This window comes from Crinia signifera, chromosome 19, assembly GCF_055691185.1.
Source record: "Crinia signifera chromosome 19, ASM5569118v1, whole genome shotgun sequence".
Classification (NCBI taxonomy): Eukaryota; Metazoa; Chordata; class Amphibia; order Anura; family Myobatrachidae; genus Crinia; species Crinia signifera.
Window position 1 is genome coordinate 91,390,465 of NC_139226.1, and position 27,210 is coordinate 91,417,674.

At 43.7% G+C, this 27,210-nt stretch overlaps 1 protein-coding gene and 3 non-coding genes across 5 annotated transcripts; all 4 read right to left on the reverse strand.

Annotated features, from left to right (window-relative positions):
* Window positions 1-26,107, reverse strand: TRIM28 (tripartite motif containing 28). 2 transcript variants are annotated; one of them, XM_083162906.1, is made up of 17 exons: window positions 25,641-26,107; window positions 21,266-21,375; window positions 15,284-15,416; window positions 8,986-9,118; window positions 8,776-8,892; window positions 8,192-8,306; window positions 7,903-8,049; window positions 7,695-7,809; window positions 5,608-5,675; window positions 5,374-5,398; window positions 5,244-5,286; window positions 4,964-5,156; window positions 4,558-4,853; window positions 3,437-3,545; window positions 2,640-2,714; window positions 2,261-2,395; window positions 1-1,116 (listed from the first exon to the last, which is right to left on the reverse strand). In XM_083162906.1, exons 1-17 carry the CDS (start codon window positions 25,906-25,908, stop codon window positions 901-903), a joined length of 2,298 nt encoding a protein of 765 aa, XP_083019032.1. In that variant the 5' UTR covers window positions 25,909-26,107; the 3' UTR covers window positions 1-900. The 2 variants fall into 2 exon arrangements, with proteins under 2 accessions (XP_083019032.1, XP_083019031.1); XM_083162905.1 differs by having other exon boundaries at window positions 5,500-5,675; window positions 25,641-26,106.
* On the reverse strand, window positions 12,855-12,995 carry LOC146044524 (small nucleolar RNA SNORD94). Its single transcript, XR_014464961.1, has one exon. It is a non-coding gene; the product is annotated as a small nucleolar RNA SNORD94 (small nucleolar RNA).
* Window positions 17,925-18,065, reverse strand: LOC146044526 (small nucleolar RNA SNORD94). The gene has a single exon (XR_014464962.1). It is a non-coding gene; the product is annotated as a small nucleolar RNA SNORD94 (small nucleolar RNA).
* On the reverse strand, window positions 24,580-24,720 carry LOC146044527 (small nucleolar RNA SNORD94). The gene has a single exon (XR_014464963.1). It is a non-coding gene; the product is annotated as a small nucleolar RNA SNORD94 (small nucleolar RNA).
* Window positions 26,108-27,210: the final 1,103 nt, after the last annotated feature.

The following is a 27,210-nucleotide window of genomic DNA, read 5'->3' on the forward strand; positions in this document are numbered from 1 at the left end:
GGGTTGTGTACAGGGGAGAAGACACATTTGGTCCTGGTTAAAGCTGCCACATAAAAGCCTAATGCTGTGTACACACAGTGAGATTTGACATTAGATTTTGACTATTATAGTCAAAATTGCATGCAGATCGTATAGGTTTTTTCCCTTTCGATCCCCATGCGCACTCCAGTGACAGCACAAATCGAAACCCAGATAGACAGGGCAGCAATGACTATATAGTGCAAATCTAATGCTGATTGTATGTTAAAAGTACAGAGATAGCAATGATTGCATAGCACTCGAATCTTAAGTCGAATTGCAAGGGAATCTCACCATGTGTACACACCATTACATTCATCATCCAGAACAGAAATTAAGGCCAGCAGTACCTACTGGCCGACCACACACAAAATAGACAAAAACTAAATTTAATTGAAGTATGCTTTTACATTGTAGAACTTCAGAGAAAATCTTTGTACATATTCTACCCAGGTCTTGCTGAACAGCAGTTTGGGCACAGCTAGATATCATGGTGTCCCATCATCACGATGTAGACCGTGAAGTCTAAGCAGTGACCGTTGTGTTGCCAAGATCAGTGCCACGAGTGTGATCACACAGTGGAAACTGTAATAGGAGTTATAAAAAACAATGGAAAAAAACTCAAGGACACAATGCGAGTGAACAGAACACATAAAACTCGCTATTTCTATATCATTGGCCTCTTGCGAATGTCTTTACTGCCTAGGGCATCAGTCCGTTTATTTCATTTCCAGTGGCAACCTATCACCCATCTATTGAAAGAGGAGGGGGAAGGACTAAAATTTAAAATGTCCAGTCACTTGCGCAGTAGTGTTTGTGTGAAACAAGATATGCGCATGTCCACTTGAATTCGGTTATCTGGGTACATCCATTCAGGCTGAATTAATCTTGTTCAGCAGCAGTGTTTTTCACAGATGATACACTCTCACTGGTCGAGCTCACTGGGGAACTCCTTTGAGTAACACTTTCACTCTGTGGCTCATCTTCACCTTCGACCTCCCCCAGGAGACACGAGAACTTGCGGTCACCAAACAGAAGGCTGAGTCTTGCCTCAAAGAAAGACTGTAGCTCGATGATTGACTGCACCACAGCTTTATCCTGCAAAAAAAAAAAAAAAAAAAAAAGGGGATTCAGAATTTTCTCAATATCCAACAGCAAGCAGAACAGCCGGGCCGGTAACTTCAGACATCTATCACCATAAGCACATTGCAGTACTGTGATCAATAATGCACAACCTGACACTACCAGTGACTGAAAACTATGTCTCACTGGTGCTACCATCAGTCCATATTTTTCCATGCCACCCGTGGATCTGTAGAATTTAGCTGTGCGGAATGAATGCAGTTTTTCCCCCCCTAAGTTTACTGTTCAGAATGACTTCACCTGTGCACCCAGCTAGGTGGTCTGGGAAATGTGACCTTAATGCCTAAACCTTTGCCCCAGATAGGTGGTCTGGAAGGGTGAATTGGTTTTACTGTAGTCTCGTCCTCGAAATCTACCATGTAGGTGTCAACTTAAATTATCCTGGCTAATAGAACTGCTACTTTAAATAGTACTGCTATAGTTCTGGAGGAAATGATTGAACACCCAGATGATGTAGTAATATTATTTAACCAGCTGCCTGGCATGGTCACAGTCCATATAAAAGTGGATGGCTGAGGAACAATAATCTTCCTGCAGCCACCAGTCAGAATGACCTCCCGGCACCCACTGCAACCTAAGCTAGTGTCTGGCATGCTGCCTACCAATGCTGAATGCTCAGTACAGAAAGACCCCCCCCACCCCCCATCCTCAGCTGCACAGAGGAGCAGCCACCTGGGAGATGCAAATTAACTCCCATCCCAGTGTCCGCCTAGCAACTGTGCAGATAAGCCACTGGGGGAAATCAAAGTCACAATGGTTACCAGTCTTTAAGGTGAACAAAAAAAATAAAATACAAAACAGTTTGGATTAAGTGGGAGATACATGTTCACCTAATTCACTTCTAAAACCTGACAATTCCCAAGGATTTTTATTTATATATTTGCCAGTTAAAAACTTTGACACCTATAGATTTTTTTTTTTTTGTGGGCACAACCATAATTACCAACTTCAGACTTGAACAGGCAAAGTATAATTTAACCTTTGCACTGCCACAATAACTTTACATGTGGCCCTAAACACACCATTGAATATTCAGACATTCATAACATAACGTTAAGTAAGGAGACCTTACAAAAAAATAATAAAAAGGTTTTCTGACCTCTGCAAACTTGCTGACATTTCTAAACATCATCCATACATCTTTAACAAAATCGTCAGGGCTGACATACGAAGGAGACAACTTCTGCTGTAGCTTGGCTCGGATGAGCGTCAAATCCGTTAATGGATCATCATCCTAGAAACAAATTGTGGCATTATTTATTTATAGTTTCTTATATAGCGCAGCAGATTCCGTTGCACTTTACAATAGTAGACAGTGATAAAACAAACCGGGTAACAGACCGACTTGGAGGTCGGAGGGCCCTGCAGCAAGCTTACCATCTATAGCATTAAGGATCAATCTGTTAAACTACCAAAACCCACAACGCATTCTATGTTATCAATAGGGAACAGTGACCATTTGGTCAAAGTATACTTACCGTTCCACTAGACAGTCTGTGGAAGGGTCGGCAAGGATCATGGCAAAGTAGTTCCAATAATATACGCTCACATTTCTGATGGGAAATGGAAGGGATGAATGGGTAGTGTTAGAAACAATCAGGTACCGCATTTTGCATGTGTGTCGGCTGATTTTGTACGGTTCTATCATGAACATTTGGATTGATACCTTTAAAAGTTTTGACCAGATCAAACTAATGCATGTTAAAAATCCCAGACTATCAGATTTTTGGGTAGAAAAGGAGGTTTTTTTTTTTTTTAAACTGGGGATTGCCAGGGAAGCTGCCTTATCTATGGGCCCCCTTACCATGTGTTCTTAGATGCTACGCCAGGGTTACAAAACATATTTTGGCCCATATCCTTATAGCTACAAAAGCTGCCTTTACCCATTTTTTTGGAAACTATATTTGCTGCCAATGATTAAAAAATATAATAATTATGCAGCATCAAAGCAGAAACTAAATGGATTTGATTTACCCCATAGGAGGTACCATATTCTAGCAACCCAATCCTACACTATTGTTGCCAGAGTGGTAGAATTTGTGTATTCTTTTCATCTCCCTTCATTATACACAGCTCCAAAACCACCCATAAAAGTAGCACACCAATGATGCAGTTTCTATGGATTCATTCCTGATCATGGTCTTCCCTGTCATACTAATTTCCTGAAACTACAATTAGGCTATCTGCATTATAAGACAACCCCCCTTCTCCCATCTGGGTAATCTGAGGGTTAGGAGAAGAGTGAGGCTCACTTAAAAATCAACAGCAAACAAACCTTCTGATCAATCGCCGAGAGGCTTGTGGGACTGGCATCCACTAGTGGAATAACCTCACTCTGATCATGCTTGGAAATGTCCTGACAGAGCATACACTTCCACTCGCCACTAAAACGAATGGGGAAATAAAAAAAAAAAAAAAAAAAAAAAAGTTATTTTGGACTAAGATCACATACTCATTGTTCCGCAAGTATACACCTTGCCTTACACAATAAAAAAAAAAATAAAGTGACTGCTATCTACAAATGGTCTGCTAATCACCCAATAAAATATATTCTTAGCGCGTTGAATCCTTTTGAGATCCAAAAGAATTACACTGGGTACAGACGGTGCAAAATGGAGGACACCATAAAAGAAAGTCTGATCAAGCATAAAACAGTCTGTCTCTGAAAGAGTACACAAACAGCAGAAACCTGAAACTTCAAAAAAAGGCCCAATTCCAGGACCACCTGAAGAAAGAAGGCAAATGTAAATAGTTTCACATTAATGCCTCTGGCCAAATGCCAAGAAAAAAGTCCCCCAAACCTGGCGATACTCAATGAAGCAGGATTAAGGGTAGTCATCATGGTACGTACACATTAACTACAATCCCATCACAAAGTGATGGTCAGGAAGTCTGTGTTGGTGGGAGTCGGAAAAGACACAGGCCTTGTAAGTGAGGGTGTGACCCGCCTCGCTAAGCCTGTATCTGCCGCAGATTCATGGAAGGGTCAGACTTAAACTGGGTACACACCTACAGATTTATCTGTTCAATCTAATGAGAACAAAAACCTGGAAATGTATGGGAGTTAGACAAATTTGTTAAATCAATCTGAGACAAACAAGATAAATTTGTTATCTTTAGAAGCAAATGCAGATTTTTCGTTTGCTCATATAGACTTCCAGATTTTTGTTCCCACCAGATTGGACAGAAATCTGCAGGTGTGTACCCAGCTTTATTACTCACATTTGTACAGATTAAGAAAATAATTTAATGGTGAGTAAATTGCATATGGATTTGCACTAAGCTACCATATTGCTACATTTTTGCAATCGACTCGCCAATGCACACAGGGCGGGTTTTCACTGTCCGGCTGACTGTTAAAACTATGGCCCTAACTGCCATTGAAATCCTTTTTACCTTGAGATCTCCAGGAGAGCAGGCAGATGGCAATCTCTATGGAAGCTGGTTTTACACTGGCTACATGTGAGTAGACTCCCTTCCTTCTGGCACACCTTACAACGAGAAGCGGTCCCGGTTTCTGAAAAAACACCAGCACTAGAACCCTGGAAATCAGAGGAAACTCCATCACTGGCTGCGCTTGGTGGGCGAATGACAGGTGGCAAACTTTCGGGCAGACCATCAGGACGGCCGTATGTTTTATCCTCCGCAGAAACATTTGTAGGGATACTGATGCCCGTTTCCATGGCTTCCTCCTGGCAGAGAAAAGACACTGTTAGCACTACAGCACCGTACCAGCAGATCTTGGTTTAACATACATAGAGCAATTGCCCAATATTCTGCAACCATTGATAAAAACCATTACCTTTACAACAGGTTCCCCAGCAGCGTTCCCCCTCTCAATCACTATTAAATTATAGTCCTCATTTGTGTTTCCGGGGAAAACTTTGAAAACTGGCGGCTGTGTGTCTGGATTAAGATCCACATCCAATCGTTCTAAGCTGACACGGGGTACTTTCTTTAACAGTTCATTTACATCACCTTCTGAGCTGCGTCCCCTTCAAAAGAACACACAAAAAGGAATGAAATACATTAAACCCCAGCAAAGGCACGGAGTACTAACAAAAAGTTACATTCGCAAATACCTTTTATGACCCGCTACAGCTTCCAACCCAGAAGTTTCACCCTCTGAAAAGTGGAAAAAGAAAAGTTGTTTGCATCACCAAATTTGTCTCAACAGGACAAACCAAAATGTAATGCTTTATGGCAACATACCTGTCCTATCATAGTCATCCATTGCCTGAAAATAAGATGGAAACCGTTAATAAAAAGGCACCCTAAAGAAAGTCACATTGCGTGCATGTCGGTCTGGGTGTGACCAGTGTGACCCCCAGACTGCACCTGCTGCATGAAGTTTCCAGGACCGCCAGCAGCTGTCCTTCCATGAGAAACACCAGATCGCGATCGATTCTGTACCATTGGGTTAAAGTTGGTGAGAGGTGTCAGTACCTGACTCGAGTTTAAAGATGAAGATCCTGAAGATGGCAGAACACCAGTTTTGTCGGATATGATTTTGCCTGGAAATAAAGAGGCACCTATCACTGAAACCGTTACAAAAAAGCTTCCTGCCTAGACGTGCCCGAAAGAGGATGGAGGGAAAGTGCTTCAGGAGCTCCCGCATTTTCATTCCAGTAATTTTTTTTAAAAGAGAAATGAGAGATTGATTGATAACTGTTCAGTTCTAGCAAGGCATGGTGAAAAGTAGAAACAAGGGAAAATGTAGTAGGAACGGTTTCTATTCCCAGACAAAAAAAAAGAAAGTCCTTAAGGTGCGTACACACGGGGGCGATTTTGTGTAATATCGTGGGAAATATGGTCGCTAAGCGACCATATTGCCCGCGATGGGAGTGTGCACCGGCGATATATATCGCCGGGTGCGCGCTCCCGTTTTTACCCCTGTAGTGATCGCAGGAACATGCTCCTGCGACCAGCTAATTTCCACTGTCGGGCTCCCCCCAGCAGTTTCTTTTTCATCAGCGACCATCTCTGGTCGCTGATGAAAAGGAGAAACTGAGCAATATATTGCTCAGCAATATATCTCCCCCGTGTGTACGGGGCTTAAGGAGCAATCTGGGAGTCTGTGCTGCCTCAATGATGGAGGGTCACTTAAATGGTATCCATTTTCATTTGCATACCACCCCATGCATGAGACATTGATTTGGGATGTTCTGAGCAACACTAAAGAAACCGTGAGGTGCATACAGTTTAGTCATGCCAAATATGGTACGCACACTTTTCATGCTTGGGACCCCTCACGTATGGTGTGATCCCATAAAAAAACCTTTATGTGCACGGAGACTTATGATTTTCTGTGAGTTCTGTATGCTATAGAGGTTCCCCCTGTACTTCTATTAATTCACTAATCCACTGTCAACATTACCGACACCCAGCAATCTTTCTTTTTGTCATGAATTGATCTAATGGATCTTTATCCACGGAGGCCTTGAAACTAATTATCTGAAGATAAAGAAACCGCTACGAGAGTTTAACTTTCTAGTGAGTGCGGTACGCCACCTACTCTCACCCTCTCAGGTTTAGCAGGGAAGGTGATCCCTTAAAGAAACCTTTACACACAGGTACTCAAATTAATTTGTGCGTTCGGTACGCCATTATTGACCATCCCCTTTCTCACATCATTCGTTTGGATTTCAATAACCTGACATTTTATTTCTATGTACACCATTACAACTGATAACCATCTAGCACACTGAGTCAAGCACCATCAGTGTTCTTCTAGCAAAAAAAAAAGTTTTCTTTTCCTAGTTATAGGGGTCACAAGCTTCCTTATTATCCAAGAACAAAGAGGCAACATCTGTAATGAAGCATCGCTAAAGACACAAATGCCAAGTTACTACATAGAGCTCCTAGTGAGCTCAACCAAATACAGAAATCACAGGTGCTTGGACAGAGTGGTGAACTTGTTGTAATCCACCCTAGAAATGTCACAACTCTATCAACACTAGTCCACTAGTGGCGTGTACAGTTTCATTCAGGAGCCTAGGCCCCTGTTCTGGAACTATAGCACTGGTAATTTTAAAACCCAGCCTGTACCATGACAGTTAGGGGCTGACCTATCACTTATCCAGGCTTAATAAATCTGTGCCAATTGCTCTCCTTTCCAGAACTGTGTTTCAGGTGACATAAAAGTGACTGAAAAACACAGATCAAAAGCTGCCCATTCTCCAAGGGGAGACTGTCCGCAATCCCCCCTTGAGCCACCCGAAAACTTCCCAGACAGCGGTTCTTTCTGCATACAATGTATCGTAAGCGTTCCCATCCAAGCCTGGCTGCAACCTCTCGCTCGCCTGCAGCCTATGCGATCCTCAGGCTCCAATGCGTACAGAACCACACATGGGACTGGATGTCAAATACTTTCTATGTGATTGCGACCATAAATTGCATAAGAAGCATCTAAATAACTAAATCACATGTAAAATTGCCTCAGTGTATGTAATATCCAGTAAATACGTATGACATACATAGGTCACTAATCTTACACATTCTCCTGCACTGCCGACTGTAAGGGGGGTTCTTACCAAAAAACTCTGCATGTTTTGTCCAGGTATCCGAATCCCACTGGAACCTCAAGTCTCCCAACGGCTCAACAGGATCTACAACTACTTTCAGAGCACGGTGCAGCTGGAAATAAATCTGAGACAACAGGGATCAGTTCGTTACACGAAGCATTAATAATAAAGTACCAAAAAAAAAAAAAAAAAACACAAGTGAAACCAAGATTTTTACCAGTTTCTTTGAAAGCAGCAATGCGGTATTATTGTCACTCTCTAGGGCCCATGTGGCAAAGCGGAGTATGTGTTCCTGGTGCTTCTGCAGCTTAGCCATAGTCCAGTGCTGTTTCTCTAGTTTATCCTGATGTCCTTCCGTCACTTTCTAAATAAAAACACTTTACTTACACGGCTTCAAAACAGACCGATTCATCAAACCAATATTAAAGTTAAAGTTAAAAAAAAAACAAATCTAAACCCTGATCTGTTACACGTACATCAAGATGGAGGAATTACATCAGACAAACCTGCATATCATTTACTAGCAGTTTGCCTCGCTTGTTCAGCTCCTTCATAATTTGGAGGATGGCCATCTTCACATCTACTTGAAGTTTTTTCTGCACATCAATCACTTGACGAATTCTGCAAGTCAAGGAGGACGTAGGAAAGTATTTGGATGTACGCACATGAAATCCATTTAAAAAACATTTAAAAAAAGGCTTCACATTCATGGGTTAGAAGTGCTAGTAAGCTGGCTTATATGTGACCAGCATCCAGATCCTTCTACATCCCCCCCTGCCCCCGTATTTTCTATGTAAGGTAAACGTTACAGGTCATTATGATGAATGTTTGCTTGGCAATTTCCACACCTATTTTGACAAATTCACTTGGCACTCCAGGAATCTACCACTACCAATATGTCCGCTATGGGCCATTTAATTAAGCTGACCATACACTCACATGATTTGTGCCCTTTTCACTCGATTTTATCTAATCGGGCTGAGAAGTCGGGTGGAAAGTGACAAATCGTACATGTTTGGTCTGCAATTCAAATACAGGTTTAGGAACTGCATGTGACCACATTGTATGGATCCGGGACACATTTACTTACGAAGCTCGAACGTCCTTCGTAGATTTCTGTAGGGTAGTATGCTTTTCTCCAAGCCGCTTCACCAAAGCGGACAGGATTTTCCGCTGGTTTTTGACAGCATCCTCCAAAAACTGATACCTAGAAAAATTCCATGAGAAATTAGGAGTTACCTTCATTACATAGAAAGCAAATCTAACTCTGAACAGCCTTAAGTAGTTTTATTGTAATTACTGATGGTCTTTGTGCCCCTGTAGTTGACAGTCACGGCAGGTCAGAGTGTCACAAGTGTCGCAGAACAACATGAGCGGCTCCTGTTTATGAACTGGACAGAACACTGTATGCTCGCTTTCTTTTTTAGATCCACCTATTCAAGAAAAAAAAAAAAAAGTTACAATTTAAAAAACACCCAATAACTATGGATGAGCCAACAGTCAGTATGCCTCGGATGCATGCTACATCCACTGTGCAGATAAATACATCAGGGAGAACAGATATTCTATACCAGCAGGTCACACATTGTGGGTTGTAACCCCAAAGTGGGACCGGACCATGTCATCATGGAGTCGTCACAGTGTTCCTGAGCGGCAAACTAATGGCTCCTTTGATCCTTGACTGTCTGTAACTACCTAGTTTCATCCCCATTTCCAAGTGTACAGTGCAATAGAACCTTCTGCGCTGTATAATATTTTTGCCAGTGATCCAAGGAGATGAATTGTGGTATACTTCATATTCCTTTTATCACTGGCCGAGAGATCTGAGGTATCATCAGGTAGCTCTACCCCCACTGCAGTGCTCTGATTTTGTACCACCCACCAGCTGCTGCCACCACCAACAGACTGCATGTATTTCCTCATTTCCAGATAACCACGGGAAGCAATTGGATGTCAGCGAGAGCACCCCTGGGTCTTCCAGGTTGTAGGGAACTTACAGATAAAAACAGGCAGACGGTCAGACTCAGCAGCCAGCTCACTAAGCAAGACTCTGAAGCAGTCAAAAACCTCTTGTAAGCAGGTGCACCAGAGAGGCAGTACAAGAAAGCAGTAGAGCATGAGGGGGGGGGGGGGGGCCTCCATTCATTACCCACTGCCTTCCCATCACTTCACCTTTTTAGGGAAATGTCAGAGTATAATGTGGTCTGCTGACCATTCTGCAATAGTTAGTATTTTTTTTACTGGGTCCCAGAGCAACCTAGTTTGAGAACTACTGTTCTATATGAAGGGTGTGCAAGGGAAAGCGCTCCTTTACACAGCACATGCTGATGGCTACACACGACCTGCTGCGCACATATCGGACATTAAACTGCAGGAGGTTCAAAAGCTTGTGCCGGCCTGGTAGTAAGCTACTGATAATGGAACAATCTGTATAAGAGGAAGAACAGCTTCCAATAATAATAAAAAAAATAAAAAAAAGATAGAGGGAAAAATAGCAACCAGACAATAATTAATGAAGGCTGATGTGATGTCTGGAAGATTCAGCCCCAGGAGACCACATTGAACACAGCAGCCGTACGGAAAGATCCGCTCTCCTGGGTGGAAACGGCAATAGGGAGTCTGTGGCCCATTTCCCTCATCATGGGGTAAATATGGGCATAGGGAATTTTGTACCGAATAGTCCATGGCGAGAAAGACCTAGTCCTAGATTAATGTTTTACCTTTGTATTTCAGGATCAGAAGATTGCTTTGTATACCAGACAAACTTTCAAGATCATGGGGAAGATTCAGTTGTTGATACAACTGAATGGCCATCACTTTCACCTGCCAAATACCAGCATACCAAAACAGTCAAGGCATGCTGGGACATGTAGTTCCACAACATCTGGAGCGCCACAGGTAGAAGACCTGTGAGCTAAAGCATTCTAAAGTCCTCATTGTCAATTTCCCCAATTGGTTGCTCATATCAGCACTTTCAATTACTCATGAGACAGTGGCCAAAAAATTACCCCACAGATGTCTATTTTCAGATAACTATTTTGATCTTGTATCTGTGGTGTAACAGCCTGAAAGTGTCCCAGAGTGATGAGATTAGGCATGTGTGCGTTTCATACAGAGAGAAAAAATTATTCTATAAAATACAGGTGATACAGCAAATGCTTTGTTTCAGCCTAAAAACTACCCTGGTTCCCTTGATCCTTACGGTCAGACTTCTGAAATGCAATTACTCTATAGGTGCATGGCAAAACAGAATTAATTTATGATGAGCATCCAAATGGGAAAGGCTTGATAACACTGTCAGTCCCCAAAATATAGTACACATTTATATCTATACATCCTTGTGGGGATTAGGATTTACCAGCCAGTTTAAACTGTTTCATGAACAGAGTAAAGGCCCATACACACTAGCCGATTTTCAGCTGAAAATCGCTCATTTTGGCTGTTTTGAGCGATTTTCAGCTGAAAATCGCCTAGTGTGTATGGACCACAGATGACAGATTAACGATGATGCGCGCTCCCGCATCATCGTTAACGAGGTCCCCCGTCGGCTGGTTTTACCAGCATGTCTAGCGATGATGGCTGGTTTCTCAGCCATCATCGCTGAGTGTGTACGCATGGCCGCCGGGCTGAAAGATGATACACTTTCAGCCCGAGTGACCGTCCCGCCCTGTTCCCCTGCCCGAGTCCCGCCCCGCAGTGTGCGCTATGCGCTTTAGCTTGGCTGGGCTTCCCCTGCTCCCTCCCTGCTCCGTATTGACACTGAACAGAGCAGGGAGAAGAGGCTGCACGCTCCATCCGCCCCGCCCCCCTGCTTCCTCGCCCCGCAGTCTCCCCGTCCCTGTGCTCTCTCCTTTCCCTCCCCCTCCCCCTGCTCCGCTTTTTGACACTGACTGCGTCGCATGGAGCAGGGAGGAGAAGAGTCTGCAGCACACACGATAATGTATATTTATTAAAGTACCACTGCCCACCAATGTTTTATAATAGGCAGTAACATATACATTGCTGTGTCCACAGCAATGTATATGTTACCCCAGACATTGCCCACCAATCTATATTTTGTAATGGCAGTAATGTATAGATTGCTGGCGCAGGCCAGCAATGTATATGTTACCGCCTACACTGTCCAGTGCCCACCAATGTATATTATGCTATGGCAGTAATGTATACATTGCTGGTGCAGGTCAGCAATGTATACGTTACCGCCGACACTGCCCACCAATGTATATTTTGTAATGGCGGTACCGTATACATTGCTGGTGCAGGCCAGCAAGTTATAAGTCGCCACTGCCCACCAATGTATATATAAAAACCGGTAAAGTATGTAAATTGCTGGCACAGTCCAGCAAGGTATATACATTACCAGCTTTTTCCTATAAAATGTAAACATTTCTTGCCTGTGCGATTAAAAAAGGCCCATACAAACTGGGTGACTTTGAGCTGAAAATCGCTCAAAACACCCAGTTTGAGCGGCTTTCAGCTCAAAGCCGCCCAGTGTGTATGGTCCGGCATCATCACCGGGAAAGCCGCTCATCTGCTTGTAATACCAGCAGATGAGCAGCGTTGAGGATGGCTTTGCAAAGCTCTGCGCTATGCAACGCCATCCTCTCCCCTCCATCGGCGCCGGGCAGGGGGAAAGTCGCTCAGTGTGTATGCACTGAGCGGCTTTCCCCGCAGCGATGAACGCAATCAACGCTGTCCATACACGCTGGGCATAGTCGCCCAGTGTGTATGGACCTTAAGGGGAAAATCATTAGATGAAAACACAGCCGTGCAGATATGTGGGATTTCACCTTGGGTGGGGCGGAGTTTACCTGATTGCTGGGCTCTGAATATATGCAGCCCAGCGATCAGTTCTGAATCAGGCCCAAAGAGCAGACATGCACTGAATAAAACCCTGCGCCCACCCTTGGTATTCAAACCCAGCCCATTATGTAAATCGCCTTTTATATGAAAGATTTTCAGCAAAGTCTTTCGCCTCCTGAAAATCTCTCGCTCTTTGGGAAAATAGCTCAGTGTGTACGCACTACTTTGGTGACAGGTATATCTATCAAAGATTTTGGCAAAGTCTTTTGAAATGAAAATCTCTAAGTGTGTATGGGCCTTAACTCTAGAACATGTGCCGTTACAAACTTTACACATTAGAAAATAAATCTCTCCAAGGACTCAGCGGTGGCTCAGTTAGGCAGCATTGTCATACAGGCCTGTTCCAAGCAGCCAACAACATGTCAGCAATCTTAGATAAACCAGACTTGTATTCGGCCCCCATGATGTAGCCGAGGTCCGTACCCCTGCGCAACTCATCATTGCCACCGCCCTTTTCTTATAACACTAATTATAAACATACATCTTGGCAGCAAATCAGTTATGGAATTACCATCTGCTGTTTAATCACAATTCTTCTAACACAATGGGCTAGATGCACCAAGATACAATAAGTTATAAAGTGGAGAGTGATAAACAACCAGCTCTTAAATGTCATTTTTCAAACACAGTCTGTAGGTTTAACAGCGACATACATTCAGCCCATAGTGTGAAAATTAAATATGAACTGTATACAGGGATCAAGATGGTAAAGAATAATCTAGTAATGTTCTATTACATAAGAGGTCTTGCAAACGCCGCCGCCCCCCCCGCGCAGACAGGATTCCGATAACCGATTGTATCCCGATTGTGGGACCGCCATACCACGCCCACATTTAACATTGGGAGAAGCAAACCTGTGTAATGGCAGTTTTATGGGAACTAGGTTATTTTATCAGAACCTTTGTGAGGTCACTGGTCTTTATGCCCCTTCGGACAAATCTCAGAACAAATCCATAATAATGAGCACTGTGCTAACCAATGTTGATCCCTTTCACACCAAGGTAAAGACCAGTGAAAAACCAGGTCACATGTCAGCTGTTGACCTCAATTATGTGACCCTGGAAAGGACCAAGGTTTTCTTTCGAGGGTCCATACCAGAAACACTGTTCTGAAAAGGTGTTACTCACTTGGTACTGTAGGAGAGCACAGGTTTTACACATATTTCTTCTTATACTCCTTTTACACCAACTACAGTTCCTGGATTTCTCAGTGTAAATGGGCCCTTTAAAAAAACAACCCGCGTCCAAATACCCAGCAATCCAAACCAGAAAACGTGGCAGGTCATCCAACCTAGGACCCGTTTAAATGATGTAGTGTCCCGCTGTCAGTGCGGAGGCTGGGACAGGGCACATGCAGCCTCCTGCTGTACTATTCAGACAGCAGCAGAGCCAGGGAAGTGGTGTATGGATGCCTCTGTGCGGTGCCCATTCTCCTCACAGACAGTTCATCGGGGCAGCACAGTAGCTTTCCTCAGTGCTAGGCTTGCCCTATTATGACGTAGGTGCTGTGGGCTTCCCGGCCAGTGGACTTCAGGCGCTTGGTAATATCTCCAAGCACCAGCACTGAGTGCAGTGTGAACAGTGCCGACTCAAGAATATCCTGGGTCGTCAGTGTAAACGTTATGAATCCTGGATCTGACCTCGATGGCAATAGTGTTCCAAATACTAGGTATATACATCACCCATATGTTCAGTTATTTGGCGATATCAATAGTTGTGTTTGTCCACATATTTTAAGATTGGAAGCCACAAGCACTGGTTCTCTCTGACATTCACCATAAATAACTTGAATTGATCCAGGGCACCTAGGCACACAGTTTGGTAACCACTGAAAGAGCATTGATGACCGCAGCAAGGAAAACAAAGCATATGGATCACCCCCATGGGTCCATTTTTGTAGGTCCCCTAAATTACGGGAATGCAAAATCCACCCCCTCAATCACACACGTCCTATACATATCATATTTCTGAGCATAATCCCCTATAGACCAAAGAACACCTGTTATAGATTCTAGTTTATACCATACGGATGTTTGCTTAATTATATAGTCTGGAGGTCACCATAAGTAGCATAACTACAGATTAGACTTAAATATCACACCTCATAATAACACACTCAGGGGTATGTGTAACTGTGCAATCTGAACAATTAAGGGACCTAGGCAATTAGACGTGATCTTAACCCGATGGTCATTCGGTAAACCAATTTTAGTTTTTTTTCTCACTAGAAAAATGACCAGTTCTTAGGCAAGAATACATGGGATCCAGATTAAGATCCCAACCTCATGTGTTATCGAAACACAGAGGGTCAGCTGTTCGGGGATTATGCTTCAAGTGGATTGGGTATAATACCTAATAAATGCTGGTTATCAGAGATAATTGGTAACTTACCACTGCCAGTAGCACACCACCAGCCTAAAGGGCAGTTAATTGAAAAAGGAAAATCCAGTGTTTTTAGGTGATAGGATTGTAACTTTACCTCGCCACCTTAATTGTGCCAAATGTAATACTCTAACAACCTCCAGGACAAACTATATCCTTACTCTGACTTCCAAATAGAGCCGGATTGCTGAAGGACTGTTGAAGAAATAACCATGCTGCAGCCTGATGTGCGGCCTTGACCTCTCTCCATGCACAAAGTGGGAGCTGACAGAGCAGAGGGAGTCACCACATTGTGGTGTCGCCTGATGAGAGCTGGAACACACAAAGGTTGGCTGACACCAGATGGGTAATTACCTGTTACTTTGACAGTATGATCCTTCGTGTACTTGACTCGCTGATGGGCCTCAACACAGGTCTCGCAGAGCCATTCTGTGCACTCAATGCAGTAACTATTGGCTATAGCATTATCCTCACAGCTGGTGCATCTCTGAATGACAAACAAATAAAGTTACATATCAAACTGGTGCAAGAGATTTTAGAACATATCTATTGAGAAAAGCAAAACATAAAAAAAAAAAGCTATAAATTACCCGTGTACATTTCTGAATGTATTGTATCAGGTGTGCATGTATTAAAAGAACCTTGTAGGGGGCTGGTCATGCAAACATCTGCACAGCTCCTGCGCAGTATAGATGTGACCAATTCAATTATGTAGTTTTAACTTAATACTGATAGATGTAAAGCTGGCCATAAACTTATACGATTTGGGCGCTTCTCACCTGATTTCAAAAGCTAGGCTGAGAAAAACTGGGTGAAAAGTGGCAAATCATATGCGCACTCCTGTGCATATCGGATCCAGGGATCCCAAGCGATACATTGTCTGCTCAAGGACAGCATACAGTGTATTGCATATAATCCTGGTGCTTTGCTATGAAATCTCTACATTGCAAACTAAGGCATTTCAAAGCGGCCTAATATAAAGGGCACTGTTGTGCCTTGACAATTGCAAGATCTTGCCGAGTGCGCCATAACAGCATTTGGATTTCCTATTCAGGCTGCATTTGGAATGTTGTAGAGCACAGGTTCTCAAACTCAGTCCTCAGGACCCCACACAACGCACGTTTTGCAGGTCTCCTCACAGAATGGCAAGTGAAGAATTAGCTACACCTGTGTTTTTTTTTAAAATGTGTCTGAGTAATGAGTCCACCTGTCGGGTGGACTGAGAACTGTGTGGGGTCCTGAGGACCAAGTTTGAGAACCACTGTTGTAGAGCCATGTCTATCTAGTCAGCCACCCTCCTGTATTTGAACACTTCTTACTTTAACAGGACACAAGCCAGTGACCAATAATCCACAGCCTCAGAAACGTTTTCTCCTGAGGCCATAGCAGCAGCCAGCACACACTACATTTACACCCAAAGCCTAGATCGGACACCAGTTTATAAATGGGACTGGAGTAATATGTTCTGTCAAAAATGACCTTTAGTTGTTATGGATTAATTTTATGTAGTTACGAATTATGTCTGAAATGTGCTGCAGAGCTTGCAAACCAATCTAAAAGGCTTTCAATAATGACAGGCTAGCGTGACCTCTGAACAGAAGCAACAAACTACAGGAAAATTAGGAGAATACAGTATGAAGGGTAATGCTGTGTACACGGGGTAATAGGATTGCTGGGGATATATTGCTAGCAATATATCCCCAGCAATCATATTGCTCAGTGTCTCCTTTTCATCAGCGATGAAAAGGAGACACTGCTACGGGGCGTAGGGGGAGCGCAGCAGCAGCAGCAGATGCTGCTGCTGTCACTTTGATGGGAGGAGGGAGGGAGCTGGGGAGAGCAACGCTGATCTCCCCGGAGCTGACCTCCCGGCACAGCGATCGCCGGGGAAAGCCGCTGGAGCATGCTCCTGCGACCAGCTACCATTAGGTAGTGCACACGGGAGCGCGCAGCTGGTGATTTATCGCCAGCTGCGCTCCAAATCACTGGCAATATGGTCGCTCAGTGACCATATTCCCAGCGATTTTACATGAAATTGCACCCGTGTGTACTCACCTTTAGTCATGTTGGAAGTGTGTGCCAAGTGTAGAGACGCAAAACCCATAACTCCTACCAACAACGCCACTGTAATGCTGTATAATTCATGCACCATGCACCAACTTAATAAGGTTATATTTAGTTTTAAAGCTTTATTTTTGGCCCAAACCATTTTGCACTTTTGTGAACATTCAGAATAAGGGAAACTGGGGTACTTATAAGACAGGACTCCAGAGTACTTGACCGCCACACTACTCCTACAGGAAGCTGCATTGTCAAATAACCGTTATTTTCTGTTGGATCATTCCTCTTCCTACACGTCTGCATTTTGAGAGACGTTATTTGCCTGTTATGTATACTGTAGCATATAGGAAATAAGGCTGTCAAACTGCTGGATATAGCAAGTACTTTTTCTTACAATTTCTTGTCATACCAAGTTCCAATCATGTCAATTTCCCCAGTTGGTTGCTCATATCAGCACTTTCAATTACTCATGAGACAGTGGCCAAAAAATGACCCCACAGATGTCTATTTTCAGATAATTATTTTGATCTTGTATCTGTGGTGTAACAGCCTGAAAGTGTCCCAGAGTGATGAGATTAGGCATGTGTGCGTTTCATACAGAGAAAAAATTATTCTATAAAATACAGGTGTTACAGCAAATGCTTTGTTTCAGCCTAAAAACTACCCTGGTTCCCTTGTTCCTTACTGTCCGACTTCTGAAATGCAATTACTTTATAGGTGCATGGCAAAACAGAATTTATGATGAGCATCCAAATGGGAAAGGCTTGATACCACTGTCAGTCCCCAAAATATAGTACACATTTATATCTATGCATCCTTGTGGGGATTAGGATTTACCAGCCAGCTTAAACTGTTTCATGAACAGAGTAACTCTAGAACATGTGCCGTTACAAACTTTACACATTAGAAAATAAATCTCTCCAAGGACTCAGCGGTGGCTCAGTTAGGCAGCATTGTCATACAGGCCTGTTCCAAGCAGCCAACAACATGTCAGCAATCTTAGATAAACCAGACTTGTATTCGGCCCCCATGATGTAGCCGAGGTCCGTACCCCTGCGCAACTCATCATTGCCACCGCCCTTTTCTTATAACACTAATTATAAACATACATCTTGGCAGCAAATCAATTATGGAATTACCATCTGCTGTTTAATCACAATTCTTCTAACACAATGGGCTAGATGCACCAAGATACAATAAGTTATAAAGTGGAGAGTGATAAACAACCTGCTCTTAAATGTCATTTTTCAAACCCAGTCTGTAGGTTTAACAGCGACATACATTCAGCCCATAGTGTGAAAATTAAATATGAACTGTATACAGGGATCAAGATGGTGAAGAATAATCTAGTAATGTTCTATTACATAAGAGGTCTTGCAAACGCGCGCCCCCCCCCCCCCCCGTCAGAGCACCGGCAGACAGGATTCCGATGATCGATTGTATCCCGATTGTGGGACCGCCGTACCACGCCCACATTTAACATTGGAAGAAGCAAACCTGTGTAATTGCAGTTTTATGGGAGCTAGGTTATTTTATCAGAACCTTTGTGAGGTCACTGGTCTTTATGTCCCTTTCGGACAAATCTCAGAACAAATCCATAATAATGAGCACTTACATACATAGTTACATAGTAGGTAAGGCTGAAAAAAGACTTGCGTCCATCTAGTTCAACCTGGTATAGATATCCATTGCTAATTTGGTAGGTTCTGGTATTTTACAGACAAATTATATTTCTTATTTGTACCCATGGATGTTTTTCTCCAGTAAATGTTTGTCCAACTTTGCCTTGAACGCATTTAATGAGCCAGCCGTTACCACCTCTCTGGGAAGAGAGTTCCAGAGTTTGACTGTTCTGACCGTAAAGAAATTCTTTCTACTAGCTGAATGAAATCTTTTTTCTTCTAATCTATACTCATGCCCTCGCGTCCTAGATTCCTTTCTAGTAGAAAATAGGGTGTGTGACAGTTCCTTATATTGGCCCTTGATATACTTGTACATGTTGAGCATGTCCCCCCTTAAACGTCTCTTTTCTAATGTAAATAGTCCCAAATTGCTTAATCTCTCCCCGTAGCTTAAATTCTCCATTCCCCTAATAAGCTTTGTTGCTCGCCTTTGGACTTTTTCTAATTCTTTGATGTCCTTTTTATAGTGTGGGGCCCAGAACTGTACTCCGTACTCTAGGTGAGGTCTCACCAATGCTTTATATAGTGGCATAATTACCCTTGAGTCCCTAGTTTCCATTCCCCTCTTAATACATGCCAGAATTTTGTTGGCCTTTTTTGTAGCTACATTACAATGGGCACTACATCCTAGATTGCTGTCTATTTGGACTCCTAGATCCTTTTCAAGTATGGAATTACCCAGTTCCTCTCCGCTAAGGCTGTAACTTGCACACTGGTTGTGTCTCCCAAGGTGCATAACCTTACATTTATCTACATTGAACCTCATCTTCCATTTTTTTGCCCACTCATCTAGAATTGCAAGATCATTTTGAAGCATGGTGACATCTTCTGGTGATTTGATGACTTTGCTAAGTTTTGTATCGTCCGCAAAGATGGATACATTGCTGAGTAACCCTATCCCAATATCGTTAATAAAAATGTTAAACAAAATGGGCCCCAAAACCGAACCCTGGGGCACTCCACTTAGTACCGGTATCATATCTGATATGGCACCATTCACAACCACTCTTTGTTCTCTATTACATAGCCAATTCCCTACCCATCTGCAGATATTTTCACCCAATCCTATGTTCTCCATTTTATTAATCAATCTCTTGTGTGGGACGGTATCAAATGCTTTAGCGAAATCTAGGAAAATCACATCTACAGCATTTCCATTATCAAGGTTTTTGCTAACCTCTTCATAGAACCCTAGTAGATTAGTTTGGCATGAACGATTTTTCACGAACCCATGTTGGTTAGTACTGAGTAGACGGTGATGATCTAAATATTCCTGGATACCATCCCTTAAAAATCCTTCAAATAGTTTACCCACAATTGATGTTAAACTAACGGGTCTGTAATTAGCGGGATCTTCCTTTTTTGAATATAGGCACTACCTCTGCTATTCTCCAATCTTTTGGTACTATACCTGACGATAGTGACTTCCTAAAGATATAATGTAGGGGGGTAGCTAGTTCATCCCTTAATTCCATTAATACCCTCGGATGAATCCCATCTGGCCCTGGTGACTTATTTGTTTTGAGTTTGCTTAGCCTCAGTATTATTTCCTTCGGCGTGAAATCCACAATGAGATCTGGCTTATTTGTCCCGTTTGTGGTAAATGTTCGTTCCACAGTCTGCTCTCCCTTAGTAAATACTGATGAGAAGAACTCATTTAACAGTTTTGCTTTTCCCTTGTCCTCAGTAACACTTTTTCCACTAGTATCAGTTAGTGGGCCTATGTTTTCCTTAATTAAACGTTTACTATTTATGTATTTAAAAAACTTCTTTGGGTTAGTTTTGCTTTCAGTGGCTATGCACTCTTCATATAATATTTTAGCTGCTTTGATTACCCCTTTACAAGTTTTGTTTGATTCTTTGTATTTTGCGAACGCCTCCTCATTCAAGTTATTTTTATAGAATTTAAAGGCTCTGGTTTTATTGTTGATAGCTGACCTTACTTCTTTGTCCAACCATGGTGGCTTTTTTTTTGTTGAATTTACCTTTAGTTACTTTAGGAATGTATTCAATAGTTAGTGAATCAAGCACCTTTTTTAGAGTATCCCACATTTCCTCTGCATTTTTTCCCTCCATAACCGTTTCCCACCCAATTCCTGTTAGGGCATCCCTGAATAATTCAAAGTTCGCTTTTCTGAAGTTTAGTATTTTTGCAGATCGCTAACCAATGTTGATTCCTTTCACACCAAGGTAAAGACCAGTGAAAAACCAGGTCACATGTCAGCTGTTGACCTCAATTATGTGACCCTGGAAAGGACCAAGGTTTTTCGAGGGTCCATACCAGAAACACTTCTACTGCAGGGCTGGGCAATTGCGGCCCTCCAGATGTTGATGATCTACACATCCCAGCATGCCTTGCGTCCGTTTCAGCATGGCCACATAGCAAAACTAATGCAAAGCATCCTGGGATGTGTAGTTCATCAACATCTGGAGGGCCGCAATTGCCCAGCCCTGTGTTACTTGGTACTGTACCCAAAACTTCTACAATTGTGTTGGTACTAGTTTTATTTAAAAAAAATAGGTAATTCAGTAAGCAAAACAACCTACTCATTAAATATAATATTACAGCAGGTGAACAACCAGAAAGTCTCACCTGGATGGTCTCAGTCACTTGCTTGGATGAGGAGTCCTCTCTAAGGAAGTAGTTCTCAACAACATCTTTCTGAAAGCATTGATTCTTGCACACCGGGCAATGGACCACAGCTGAAAATGCAAAATGAGGATCTTTAATCTACAAGAATTGTAGTTCTAATCAGTACATTTTATGGTTTTAAATAATGCAAACGTCCCTCTACTGTGTGTAAAGAGCAAAGCTTGACCGATATGAATCCTGAGCAAAAATGTCAACATGGAGGTTTTTCCTTACTTTGAGACTGAGCAATTGTCTCATGTTACTCAATAGGAATTGGGAGGGATCAGGATAACACCATGAGGTCAATATAGGCCAAAGGTTGACATGATTTTAACAATCTTTCATTAAGGGCAGTGGAATCGGGGACATGGGAAGGAAATCCACCAAAGTCTCAGGAGTGTGACCCGGGACATGGTGGAATCACAGTGCAAGATGCCCCACCAATCAGCCAGGTTCAACAAAACGACAGAAGTGTTCATACCCAAGTAGTTGGAGTTGTCTATTAAAGGAATTACCTTTCATTTTCTCAAATTCTGGACAAGGGGATTTCATTATTACAGATCAATTGTTTTCCTTTTAAGTACAGAGTCATGTTTGCAAGCATTATTCAATAAAAAAATGGATTTACCAATTTGTGTTTCTTTTGTTATAAGACAAGCTGTAGTTTTACTGCAAGCACTGTTCAGAATTTCACTGCAGCCAGCATGGACACTCCACTGTTCTGCTAGCCAGAGGAAGAAATTCATGTAAATACTGCTTTAACGGGTAACCAAATCCTCTGCATTACTGATTCAAGCAATGAACTGCTTAAGAGCAGGGCCCCTTCACCCATTACCCAGTGATTTTACTGCTTTGTTCCCCAAGAAAAAGTAGTGAGATCACTATAGGATTAAAATCTAACATCTGAAAATGGGAATCCACTGATGGAGATAGGTTGTCATTCCATCACTATAGGGATGGTGCAGATTTAAGGACTGTTTCTGGTAAAACTACTTATTGGTAAGATTAAAGTCTTGTAGGAATGTTTGGCTTAGTGGTCTCCAACTTTAATTGGGTGTGAGCTACTCGGGACAATATACCTCCTGCGGGGCTACTAAAAATTTGAAAAAAATAAATCTACTTAATAACTGAAAAATGCCCCCATTTACATTATGCCACACACCGTAATGTTCTAAGCCTCTGACAATATGCTGCCCAACGTTTCCCACAGTAAAGCTTCTAATTAATGTTAATCACCAGGGGTTCAACGCTCGTTGCCAGGGGGTTACATGGTAGAAGATGCAGCTGAAAGCTGCATCTTTCTCCATGCGCATCAGCGCTAAGCAAACCCGAAACTTCCAGGTAACACTGCAGCGCTGTGCTCCCTTTTAGAAGCTAGAGGTCAAATAGAGAGGGGGATTGTTAACGATGTACCGTACCTATGCGCACTCCTGCACATAGTTAGAAATCCCCCTCTATTTTACACACTTGGCGATATTGTTCACAACATTGCTCAGAAAGCCCTTTCTGAGTGATACCGCTTACAATGTCATCTAGTTAGATCGAAAACCCTCGCTCCATCTGTATGCCCAATAACAATGGCGATGCGCGGCCCATGCATCACCATCGCCTGCATGCTACACACGTGCAGTCAAGATGTAGATAGATCTCCTGCATGTGCATAACAAATAGTGACTTAACACAGATCGTTTACATCCCATAACTTTTTTTTTGCACTTTTCTAAGAATATATCTGCCACTTTTATAATTGCATCAGTGTCGCTACTGTAATTCTTTTATTTATTGTGTTCTTGTCCTAATTTGTATTTGTACTATAAACCACCATATTCTTGTCTACTTGCTCATCTATGTATTGTCAGATGCTGCGGATCCCTTGTGGCACCATATAAACAAACGATAAAATTGCATACACACTTATTCAGCGCATAAAAAGGAGCCATATTTATTAATAAAATGGGACCGCCTTTGTGAGAAGATAAATACACATACCATGATTAAATTGTGTTTTTTTTTTTTTATAAACCACAACTATAACCTTTGGGTGCCCAAAAGAGCAATTACATTGCTATATAAAAAAAAAATAATAATAAAAAAAATATATAGTACTTGTTTCCTAGAACGGCCACAATCGCGGCCATCGTGTACCTTAAAGTTAAGGTACACGATGGACCCGATTTCCTTTGAAATCAGGCGGTGCGCGTCCTCCAACCTTTTCATACCCCTACTATCCACGTCGGCGTGGAGTTGAGAATATAAAGTGTGGCGATCGCAGCGAGCCCGAAGCGTGGTGAGCCCCGCGAGGGGACGCGTATACATGTGAAGTTATACGCGTCCCCTCGCGGGGCTCGCCACGCTTCGGGCTCGGTGGCTCGCTGCGCACGCCACACTTTATATTCTCAACTCTACGCCGACGTGGATAGTAGGGGTATGAAAAGGTCGGAGGACGCGCACCGCTGCGCTCGCCACGCTTCGGGTTGGCGTCAATCGTGGGGTGACGTTGAGGGGGTAAAATTGGGGGTCTGGGGAATACTTTACATTGAATCCAATGTAAAATAGGATCCCTATTCACATTTGATTCAATGTAAAAATCGCGTCGGTCGCATCGCATGCGATGCGACCGACGCGATTTTTCCGACACGATCACCCCGATGCAAATCGGTGTGGCCGTGCTAGGAAACAAGTACCCAAAAAAAATGAAAGATTTGAAGTCAAAATACTTCTGTCTATGGGAAACTGAACCTTGAACAAATTGTAGCTGGGTTCATCAGACAGACACAGCTCAGCAAAGAAATGGCCAACAGTGTAGATCAGTATTGCATGTGACATCTGTAATAGATATTACTTTATTGAATCACAGAATACTTGTTAAGAATCCCCATACTACAGGGTACATTGTGTATACTGGGACACATCCTCATGAGCTAAGGAATTGTGTCCTACTGTTAAGTTCTCTCTGCTGAATCCTACTGTTCTGTATATCATATGTTGTTACAAGCCGTACATTTAGGTCCTGTGAAGAAGAGGGCTCTAACTTGCAGTGATTATGAATCTATAATCTGACTAGTACTTTGATTTCTACAGAAGTATTTTCACTTTATAAGATGTATCTGGATGTTTTTATTCCCTCTTCCCTTCCACACCAACTATAGTAAGCAAACCGTTTCATGCAACAAAATAAACCTAAACATCTTCTTGGTGATGAAGCAGCTCAGCTTAACCTGGGCACCTATACAGGCTTAAGCAACAGACAATGGGAAATCCTAAAGAATTCAGTGGTGGCTCAGTTAAGCAGCAATGTCATACAGGCCTGTTCCAAGCAGCCAACAACATGTCAGCAATCTTAGATAAACCAGACTTGTATTCGGCCCCCATGATGTAGCCGAGGTCCGTACCCCTGCGCAACTCATCATTGCCACCATTTTACTAGGTTTTGTTTTACCATACCAGGGACAAAAAAACTTTTTAATGTAAAAAATTGAGCTGAAGACTTGTATTTTATGTAGACAACATAATTCATTGTGAAAGGGCCAGACACTCCGTTCTCAGCTAACACAGTATGAGCGATGCCACAGTGGCAAATCAAGTCCATCTACTCCACAAGTTTAACCACACACCAATCAGGGTACCCAAGGAAACGAGCAATGTTGGAGATACAGGGGGACCAGCACTACTACTACTATACTACCACAATACAATGCACATGGGAGGGGGAGGGCGATGGACGTCGACACTAGCACCAGGTACAGGTGGTGCACCACTACAGTACATAGGGGGGCACAGGTGATGTAGCACTACAGTACAGTACACATAGGGGGTGGTGCACTAGCACCCAATTGGCGTATACTACAGTACATGGGGTGAGGGTAGGCACAAGTGATGTACCACTACAGTACATATGGGGGTAGGCACTAGCACCCCAGTATAGGCGGTGTACCACTACATAGATTGGGAGGGGGAGTACACGGTTATGGTACAGTGTACTAAGCCACCACTTCTACACAGGTGTAAGAAGGGGGAGTACACGCACAGAACACTCCAAAACAGGGAAGCGGCAGCATGCTTGGATTTGCAGTCCAACACCATCTGGAAAGCCACAAGCAGCTTCCTCCTGCACGCTGGGACAAATAGTACACTGGGTGGGTGGCATACACGGGAGCCGCGCCGGGTGGAGGGGCCCGGCACCGGAAGCCACGCTGCTCTTTGTTCTGCAGCAGCCCGGGCCCTGGCGGCAGTGGGCCTGTGAGAGGAGCGCGCTGGGGTAGAGACCGGTGTGATCTGGGAGGAGGAAGGGGGACGGGGACACACGAACGGGCACCGCCGCTGCGGGACACCTTACCCGAGTCGGGCTCCGTTGCTCCGGTGTCGGCGGGTTCGGCGGCAAGGCAGCTCCGGCACACGGAGTGGAGGCACGGCAGCAGCTGCGGCACCCGCTCCGCACTCAGCCGGCTCTGGCATACGCCGCAATTCTGTAGCATCTCTTGCCCGTCCCCGGCCGTCGCCTCCCCGCCGTTATCCCCGTTGTTGCTGCTGCTGGCGGGAGGAGCAGCAGCGGCGGAGGCTGTGGCGGCGGCGCTCCTCTTCTCACGCGTAGCGGTGGCCGACATGTCGTCCGGGGGTCTCCTCTCTCTCACCTCGGCGGTGTCGGTGGCGGATGGATACGCACGCGGTCCCTCAGCGCGGCAAAGAAGAAAAAAATAACACCCCAATTCTAGCGGCGGAACAATCAATTAACTTTACGTTGCTCCTAGCGCGCTGACGTCAGGTGGGGGCGTGTCCCCATGCGCACGGCGCCATGTGGTGACTGGCTCACTGATTTTAACTGAGGCTCCGGCGCTGCTTTTTATTCTTTCAACTCCTTCCGCGCAGGGGAAAGGAACCTACAGTATCACTACGCTCAGAAGAGAGTTCTACGATTTGATTGTGTACTCCTGCAGACTACTCAGTGGGGATGGGCATCGGAAGCCCACCATCAAATGATGGCTGGGCTTCCACCATCAAATCTTTAGATGCAAAGGCAGCTGACTAGTGCATCAAAATAATTCAATAGAAGAACCGGGTTATAAGTTGTTTGCTTTCACAATCACACTGTACCTCGGCAATTACCTGGGTCCGAGGTTGGGTGTGAAAGGGGTACTAAGGGTAAGTTAACCAAGATGGGAGTTCTATTGAAGAGGCGATGCTGCTATGGGCCACCAATCAGATTCTATCTATTATCTTCTAAAATGTACTACATAAATAAGTAGAAGCTGATTTTTGCTATGGGCAACATCCCATGTTCAATAGAACTCCCATCATAGTGCATTCACCCTTTAGGATAATGCCAAATATTGATTTGATTTAGATTGCTCATCTGTTCATTCAGTTTGCTTTTTGTTAATTGATCAAAATAAATTAGTAAAACTTCTGTTTTTGAAAGCATTGTTTGCAGCATTTTTTCCACATCTGTCTTTTGCACAGTGCTGTACATCCTAGGACACGGGGTATGGGTGAAAACCGGACCAGGACAAAACCCCCGGACCGGACATCAAACTCTGCATTTTGGAGCTTGTAGCCTCCGGTCCGGGGGGTGTCCTGTCCGGGGGGCTGCCTTTCACACTTGTCACCAGGTAGTGGAAGAGAGGGAGAATAAAGCCTCCCTGTATGGTCCGGGCATGCAGCAAAAGCCGGACGGTCTGGACCACACGGGGAAGCTGTAATCTCCCCTCCCCCATGTCCCTGGTGATATCTATCACAGCCCCCCTCCCCCCCCACTCCCCCCGGACAAGACACCCCCCGGACAGGACACCCCCCGGACCGGACCCTACAAGCTCCGGACTGCAGATTTTGATGTCCTGTCCGGGGGTCCGGAGTGTAGTGCGGTCCGGTTTTTACATAGTCCCTAGGACACGTTGGGCTTGATTCAATTC

What these genes read in the sequence shown, in the direction of transcription:
- TRIM28 (XM_083162905.1), bottom strand. Translation starts at nt 25,908, where the DNA reads ATGTCGGCCACCGCTACGCGTGAGAAGAGGAGCGCCGCCGCCACAGCC. An exon ending in CAGGGGCACAAAGACCATCA is followed by an intron (nt 8,893 to 8,985) that starts GTAATTACAATA and finishes GAATTTTTCTAG; the next exon opens with GTATCAGTTTTTGGAGGATG. An exon ending in ACGAAGGACGTTCGAGCTTC is followed by an intron (nt 8,307 to 8,775) that starts GTAAGTAAATGT and finishes CTTGACTTGCAG; the next exon opens with AATTCGTCAAGTGATTGATG.